We start from the raw sequence: 8,498 nt of genomic DNA on the forward strand, positions 1-8,498 counted from the left end.
GATTCTACGATGAAAACCACTATCGCATTCGCGCATAGAGCAGTGAAAACTATGAAGACTCCCGATACTTCATCGAAGGACGTTGGTTTCGGAGGAGGCTGCGCGAGATCTCTCGAATTTATGAACCTATCGGCAAGCAGGGGGGATTCATTCTCATGGTGTAATATGAACGGGAAGGGCGACTCCATGATCCACAGAATTCTGTGAAAAGCTAAGTTTTAGGCTTGGAGGACTGCGAGCGGATGCTCCGAGCTCCGCGCTCATCATTCGCCAAAAGTAAAGAATCAGCTATCGCTATCAATGGTATCAGAGATGGTCTTTGTCAATCACCGCTTGTCGAACTCGTCCAGGATGAACTGGAATATGGGGTCCTTCCTTCTCGAAGCTACCCAGCCTGAGAGATAGAACCCCATCACGTCTTTGCTGCAGTAGGTGTATCCTTGAGTTCCTTGTAGTTTGAGTGATGGCGGCGAGTAGAGGAAGGGGAACACCACTTCACAGCCAAGGATGAAAACGGATTTCTCCGTTTCCAGTTCCCGCAGCATCCAAGTGGTCCCGATGTCCAGCGGGTGCGTCAAGCCCTCACTGTCGATGATCTTCTTCGCGAGACTTCTTATTGGTTCGAGCGCGGAGGTCTGAAGAGAGGAGCTGCGGTCGCCATCCAGTTTCATGACAGGATCTTTTTCCATTATACCTGATTTCATGTATAGGAATGGATTTCGCAAAGCCCCTGTGACTCGGTCTCGAAGAAACCAAGAGCCGCGAGAGCAGCGCGGTATATCGATTTTATCTCGCCTCGATCTCGACTCATTGTTTACTTCCAGCATGTCCATGAGGCCGGTGCCTGCGGTCGTCCGTATGGTGGTCTTGCTGATATCGACACGGAGGATGTCTTGAAGTGTTTCGAGCTTACTCGCGGGACTGATGACCGTCATGACAGACTTGAGCGTCGCACTGCCGAGCGAGCTCAGGACGAAAGCTGCCAGCATCCAACTCGCGAACAATACTCGCATCGGATTCGTCGAATACTGGAACGATGGACCTGGGGACGCGTTTTCCGCAATCTGCTGTGCACAGCGGAAACTCGTGCTGGGATGTATATATGGTACATGGTACCTAATCGTCTCATATACTCACACTCCAGTAGGAATATCTCCATGAATGACGACCAATGTTCGGCGAGAGTAGCTCTATCGGCGATGGTGCCGAATCTCGACAGAAGCTTCGCTAAAACTGGTAGGATGAAGAGGCAGAGAAGGATGGAAGCCCATATCTGCGGGAGGGAAAAAATGAATTGCTCTCAGGAGGTAATAATCCATATTTTTGCGGGTGAGTGCACCGCGCTCGGTTCCCGATGCTCCTGATCCCGAGGTTCTAGGATTCTACCACTTTCCGAGTGGACTGTCGGATATCCATCGCCAGCTAGAGACTGTGCCGAAACGAACTACTATGGACACCGCGTTGGTGGAACTTCGCTTTCCTCGCAGAGAGCAATGCTGTGAGAGCGTCCGAAGTTTCTTCTTCGGAACTCCCACAGGGAACTATGGAGTCGAATCCATCGACTCGCGGATGTTCTCTAATCAAGGCAAATCATTGTCGAGAAGCTTCTTAGACTTGGGCGGAGCTGCTTCGAGCTGAGCTCAGGGAAATACGAAGGGTGATCTAGTGATACATGAAGAGATACGTCCCCTGCAAACGTCGGAATCGCCAACCTGCTGAGAAGACTCGCCCCCGCGAATGGGGTCTCCTGGATACAATGTAAGTCTTGTAACACCAGGGATGGTTGATAAATCAATCAGTGTTGCTCATGATCCCACCGGGGAGCTGGAAGCTTCCGATCGGCAGGTCCGTACGCTAACAGGAAAAATCAGAATCAGGTTCTTCTTCGTTGTGGCATGTCGTCCACGGAATTAATCTGATCGAGAAGCGCGTGCGCACCATGTCCGTCTCTCAATCAGTCACAGAGAACGTTCCGTGCCCAGATTCGATCTCGAGCTTCTGGGAGACTCCCTTGAAACTGTCTCGCATGCATTCCTCGCTCGCACTGAGACTTTGGCTTCTGTACTTCCGATTGATCAGAACTCCTCCGAGCTCGTATTTGCGCGTCTGACGAGGAACGCAACGGATGCCCACTTGTGACCATTCTCTCTCTCGTTGACGAGGGCCCACTAGGCTCGTGGACGGGGAACGGCCGGGTCTCCCCAGCGTAGGAACGCGGATGCACTCTCCGAGGCTCAGAATTATCACTATTCAGGACATACGGGGAACGGTCGATGTCGCATGAGCCTGCCGTACGCTGGCGCTTTCGCCGTCTGATCATCTAACTCTGACCGGGGCGAATGAGTTCTCTCGTTCGCAGCGGCGGATTCACGAATTCGCCGCCCCAATGTTCAATCAAGACCGCCGCCCTGATTGAATATATTCCCGTCTGGGAATAAATCCCGATTCTTCTCGGCGCTTGCTCCAAGTTTTCGAGATTTCTTTTCTATTCCACAAAGAGCCTAAGGATCCGTAGACTTGGAAATTGTCTACACTTATCCAGTCTATCCCAGAAGAAGAAAAAGAAGAGTTCCTTTCCAAAATAGTTGATCGGGTATCCAAGAAATCATGTCTCGCTGTTCGTTTCTGAGACGGCTCCCCGCCGTTAATCTGGCAGCTTTGAGATCTTGGACAGAGTTGACGTCCTCGTCTCGGTCCCGGATGATTTCACTGAGTGACTTGTCGAGGATCACAGAAGAGCCAACCAGGGCTCCGCCGCGCTCCGGAAACTGCCGCCCCAGTCCATAGCCAACTAAACCTACTGGGTAAATCCGCCACTGCTAGTATGTCTGATTCGGCTGTGCATAGCCTAGTGTCAAATCGCAAGTAGAGGATTTGAACAAGGACCTAACCTAACCCTGAAGAGTTCGAATCGGGAGAGAGTCCAACATACGATCATATCCAAACTAACCGGAATCGGGTATAAATTGAAGAGACCCAGATGACCCCTAGACTTGAAAGGGCTCTTGAAACCGGCGAGGAGGTCCAAAGTCGAGAAGTAGGTAGGCCAGCCGCTTCTCAGAGTGGTGAACACTTCATTCGAGAGCACAATCGGCCCCAATGCAATATCTGCGGTCTGTCGAGACGAGAATTTCAATTTCCCCGCCTGATAGCGAAGGCAGCCCGAGGAGAATACTCACACCTTGTTTGAGAGGCTCGAGCTGACCGTGGCACGTCCCGTTGATGTCGCACTCTCCCCATTTGTTGTTCGGCGCGGGCACGCGGATCCATTTGAGCCCCATTGACTCTGTGATGTTCGTGAAAATCGATCCCTGCATGCCTTTTGGCGTGATTCCATCCCCCACGCTGACGACGTATGGGAAGACCTGGCGATATCTCCCCCGTGAGAGAAGCTCGACCATCGAATCTCCGCCCGGACAATCGATCCTAGAACGATATGTGCAATATGTTCGTGAGAATGAAGGGAAATGATCTCACCTCTGTGAAGCAGATCTTCAAGGTGACGTTTTCCAAAGACCGCATTTCCTCCAAGCAGGCCTCCGTGTACAAGGGAACGGCTTCTCCGGTCTGAATGACTCCTTCCTCTGCACCGACTCATCCGTTGAGTCGCTCGGTTGAAGCTCCATTACACGTATCGAGCCGTGTTCTCTGAGCTTCTAATGAATCTCGAATTTCTCGTCCTTCAAAAATTGCTGTAACAAGCCCCAGAGTGAGCCATGAATAATCACCGCGTTCATTAGAATGGAGGGCGTGCGAGTCTACTCCTGAAAACGTTCATCGGATATTTGCGTTTTCGAATACGAGATCGCGCCCCTCCCACGAAGCATTCCGGTCTGTTTTCCGAACATGATTTACCGTATACAGAAAAGTCATTCCAGTCCTTTCGGTTCTTGTCAGTGGAGACTATGGGTGGCAGGTGGCGATACTCCGATGGACGCGTCTCTTTTGGTCCTGCCTCCCTCGGCTCAGTGCTCAGTGGGAGCCGAGGACGATGGTCCACGGAGTCAGGCAGGAGTGCTCCATACGTGAGAATCCGCGTGAAAACGTGCGCATAACCCCAATCGGGTCTCATCACTCACCAGGGATCGTCCATCGACTACGTGGTTTGAACGCCGTACGGAATTCCAGACTGCAGTCTTTCTATGTAGATGGATAAGCGAAATTCTCTCCGGAACAGGTGGGACGCAAAGCCTCGGAACTTCGGTTCCAATCATCGAGCTCTTGAGACAAGACAGCATTCAGTGCATTCCCAATCCACAGCTAGTTTCCCGTGATATCCGGATTTGCATGACCAAGGTTAGACCTCAACCATTTGCTCAGGGGATCGAGAGCTGCGAGAATAGATATGTACCGTACATCCGTTAGTTAGTCAAGTGCTGGAATGACTGGACTCTAATTGCGAACACCAGTGACAAATCAATCGCGACATTCTCGGGAACAAGTTTTGTGGAACTCTGCAGTTCCGCTCATTCTCAGGAGAGGGTTTTCTGGCATCCTCGGGAGCCGACGCGTCAGCAGACTCATTTCCTCTAAAGAGCCAGGATTCCGTGATGCCGCGGCATTCATGCATATTCGGAAGCCGGCACTCGACTCTCTGTTCCACACGTGACTCTCGTGTGACTTCTGAGGTGACAGGGTCTTCCCGACGGCAACTCCCCGGTCTCGCTCCGTAGGAGGCGCCATCTGCACGTGGGCGATATGAGCCCAATCGGAAATATTACTGTTTTTTGCTCATATTCCCTGCATTTACGACTTCAGCCCACAGTGTATTTCTCGTGTATTCCTCGTATCTAGTTATAAACGAGCAGCACGTTGTATCCTCTATGTCGCCGGAGAACTTCGGGAACCTCTCGCGAGCATCGCTAGCACCCTGAGACGCAACGTCAATAAGAACACGTGACTCCTGCTGGATCAAGGGATGTTCGCTGGTTTTCTCCGTGTGATATTTCGGAGAAAATGCTTATTCAAGCGACAATCTGAAGCTAAGTACGGCCGGGGATTTTCCCGTGGCTGCGGAAGCGGCTTGATTCCTAGAGTGATATAGAGGGGAATCAATCTGTTCTGATACAGACGGGTATGATTCTACAACGATCCTGGAGCAGCGATGAAGAACCGAGCTCGTGTGGCCAGTGAGGCCTACCTCGATGAGTTTGTTCTCTGAAATCTTCCTTCGACCGTGCCCCCTGGTCGTCGTCCAGCGAAGGAGGGAGCAGGCTCCTGATGATTCGCCGACGACTGGTATCGGAATCAGTGGATGCATGAGTATTGCGCATAATCCCCGCTCATCACAGATCTCCTAAGGGTTGAACGATTCGAGCTTGAGGAATACGAGAGGGAAAAATTCGCGCACAGTTGATGAATCATGAATCACCGGTGACGCATCCGGACGGCATGAAGGGCCCATGAGTGTTTCGTTTTCGCAGTGGGGCTAAATTGTGATTCCCCTGGGTCATCACCGCGAGGCAATCATTCCAACCGAAAGGGGGACCGGGCCTGGCAGAATGACTAGAAACGCGTAGTGCAACCGACTGACTTCACTCTGCTCCTCTTGACGGAAGCCAACGGAATCCGGACGATGTCTCCAGCTCCAGCTTCTCTTATCAGGATGTGTCGCCGGCGACTGAGCACCGCTTGTGATACGGTTGGACGCATGCGCTGTTCCGCGGCACTTCAATTCGAAACTTGGCGCTACGGCTCCGAGATCCCCGGCCGCTTCCCCCGTCCGTCGTCGTCCAAGCGCGTGGCTTGCTGCCGCCGCGCCGCAGGCTGCAGTGATCCGTTGTTCTGTCGATTGGTTCCCCGACTGGCCGCTGAGCGGCAGCAGTGGTGGCGGCGGCGAAAGCCTGAGCGAGGGGGAAGATTTCAAACCGCCGAAGAGCTCTGCTAGCAGCACCACACGGGGAGCGAAACCTCAGCTGTGTGTGATGATGATGTTGATGCAGGCGATGATGCCGATGTCTAGCAGCGATGTTTTGAAAAATGTCCTCAGTGCCCTTGTCTCGTTGCTTGGTCTGATAACAAGGAACTTGTGAACGATTGCCGTCGATATGTGACTTCGACGCGGCCATTTTGTAACGAACTTTGTATCTGACACCAGAGTCGTCCGTCCGTCCGGTCGTTCGTCCGTTTGTACCTCCCGTGAACGGTGTGTGCCGTCGCTCTCCGGATTCCGGTGTCTCCGCTCCTTCGATCGGTCTCTCAGCGAATGCTGTCCGAGATCGAGCCCAGCGATGAAAACCATGGACCCGAACGCAAATTATTCGGATCAGTTCCGCGCCACCAAGGTTTGGAATACGATTGTGGCGGCCATCCGGCAGGAAATGCCCGTCGGGAAACGTCGCAAGGGCCTCAAGTCGTTCGACAACTGCTTCACGGGAACGGAGGCGGTCGCTTGGATGCTCGGATACCTGAAACGGAATAAAGATCTCTTGGGTCCGGGTCAAGAAGTCACCCGGGAAAAAGTGGTGCTGCTGTTACAGAAGTTCGTCGACCAGAAAATCTTGCAGGACGTTCGCAACCGGAACGTTTCGTTTAAAGACTCGAACACGCAGCTGTACACTTTCAACAAAGAAAACGTCGCGCCCAAAGCTCCGACCGCCGAACTGGTGGTAAGAAGCGGCAACCGCCAAGTGACTTACGGACCAGCGGCCGCTCCCCCCAACCCAACCGCTTCGTCTTCGCCCAAGAACCCGTTACCCCTGTCGGATTTACCATCGCTCTCCCAACACCTGCTCTGGGCTCGGGTTCAACAACTGTTCGCTTCAGGCACGCACAACTCGTTTTACGGCACGCCGGACGTACTAAGCTCATTCTCGTTGACTTTCTCAGATTTTTGCCCCGCTGAAATTTGCCACAACATTTGTCAAGTCAGCGCTTCTGGAATCGTCCTGCCGAGAACCAAAGGCGACGATGTACCGGCGTATGTCATGCATGCTATGAAGTGCCTTGCCAAGTGGCCTCAGTCGGCGCAGGGTTATCCGGGATATCCCGGTTTCTTGAGCGACGTGCTCAAGGTAGTCCTCGAATACTTCCGGGGACGGCTTCTGCTCTCGAGACCGTTGTACGAGCTCTCGTTGACCGCTTTCGCACCGATCATGGGAACGCTCGAGGAAGCCGAGGTGCCCGTTTCGGTCCAGTACGAAACCGCGTTCGTCACTGCGAATCCTGAGACGAAAATCATGCCTCGCACGGCACGGAAAACCCCTCTTCCCCGATACGTTACCCAAACGCCGAGCACTATGCCGAGACCTTATCGGCCGGAACGTTTGATCCAGACGTGTGTCAGGGCCGCAAGCGTTCGGCGGATAGGCAGTGCGGTGGGATGTTACGTAAATTCAGCATTCTCTGCTAGCTCGTCGAGTCTCAGCTCGGGTGTGAGCGCGATCTCCGAAGCGAAAGCTCGATCTTGTAAAGAAGTTCAGACGACAAAGGAGCTTGTCATCCGACAGCTGCAACACCTGTATCTCCTTTTGTCGACGCGAAATCGCCGGGCGATGCACCTCCTATTGAGGTTCATGTATAAGGTCGGTCAGAACAGTACGTTGTTGCTCAAGAACCACAAATCCAATCACGAGGTATTGATCGAAACCTTCAGTACGTGTCTGATCGGTGCGTCGCGGACTAACCTTCAGCAGACGACAATGTTTATGACGTTCTTGGTAGATAATTGTGACGTGATTTTCACCGTGCCTGAGAGCCTTAAACAGGAAATCGACGGAGCCCTGGGGCATCGTCTTTAGCGATAATTGTCGCAGTTCGATCTCGATCTAACAATTGAAGGATAGAAACATCTCAGATACTCTTGTCTGCTTTTACTGAAATCCGAAGCGGAAGAGGAACGATACTCGCTAACGGCTTGTGACCGAAGAATGCTCAAATATGTTGTGTTTATATGATCGCCTGCGCTATTTATATGTTCGTTGTGATTTAGCGGTGGGGCGGCAAAAGCAGCAGCAGTAGGAGGACATGTTAACTCCTGGATGAGAGTGCCAACTTTTTTCCCTAGCGAAGAATACCCACAGAATGCTCGCCCCATTTATCTAGGGATCGAATAAATGTTAAAGTTTCGGCACTGGAGATGAAACATAATCTAAAGAAACGAAACCGGAACCATTTAGTATCCAATTCGAAATTAATTTGTAAATGACAGCTCCCAGAACGAATGATTTAAAATAAGTGTGGCAGAAGCTTCAACATGCGAAGGTTGTGTCCCAGAAAATTATCTGTACCTGTCTGTAGATATGTATTGTGGACGATGATTTATTCTCTCATTGAGTCGACTGAATGAATCCGTCGGGAGCGATTCTCATCCCGGATCGGGGGGCTAGACGTGACAATAAGGTTAAAATAGAAGTCGTTCGCTCAACCGAGGGATAACCTTGTCTTCCTTCATTCGAGAATGTCCAATACTGGCATATTCGCTTGCGTATACCTATATTTCTTTCAAAAATCCTCCTTCTGGATGGTTTATCCTAGCGACAGTGAAGCGAAAGTTCAAC

General features: G+C 51.8%; 2 protein-coding genes across 2 annotated transcripts; one reads left to right on the forward strand and one right to left on the reverse strand.

Annotated features, from left to right (window-relative positions):
- Positions 1 to 326: 326 nt before the first annotated feature.
- On the reverse strand, positions 327 to 3,522 carry LOC100905899 (uncharacterized). The gene is made up of 6 exons (XM_003738722.1): positions 3,478 to 3,522; positions 3,180 to 3,365; positions 2,951 to 3,115; positions 1,138 to 1,273; positions 819 to 1,042; positions 327 to 635 (listed from the first exon to the last, which is right to left on the reverse strand). The coding sequence occupies exons 1-6, from the start codon at positions 3,520 to 3,522 to the stop codon at positions 327 to 329; spliced, it is 1,065 nt and encodes a 354-aa protein (XP_003738770.1).
- A 2,605-nt stretch (positions 3,523 to 6,127) lies between these two features.
- LOC100905755 (DEP domain-containing protein 1B) lies at positions 6,128 to 7,839 on the forward strand. The gene has a single exon (XM_003738721.2). The coding sequence runs from the start codon at positions 6,231 to 6,233 to the stop codon at positions 7,737 to 7,739; it is 1,509 nt and encodes a 502-aa protein (XP_003738769.2). The 5' UTR covers positions 6,128 to 6,230; the 3' UTR covers positions 7,740 to 7,839.
- Positions 7,840 to 8,498: the final 659 nt, after the last annotated feature.

Source organism: Galendromus occidentalis, unplaced genomic scaffold (genome assembly GCF_000255335.2).
Source record: "Galendromus occidentalis unplaced genomic scaffold, Mocc_1.1 scf7180000076318, whole genome shotgun sequence".
Classification (NCBI taxonomy): Eukaryota; Metazoa; Arthropoda; class Arachnida; order Mesostigmata; family Phytoseiidae; genus Galendromus; species Galendromus occidentalis.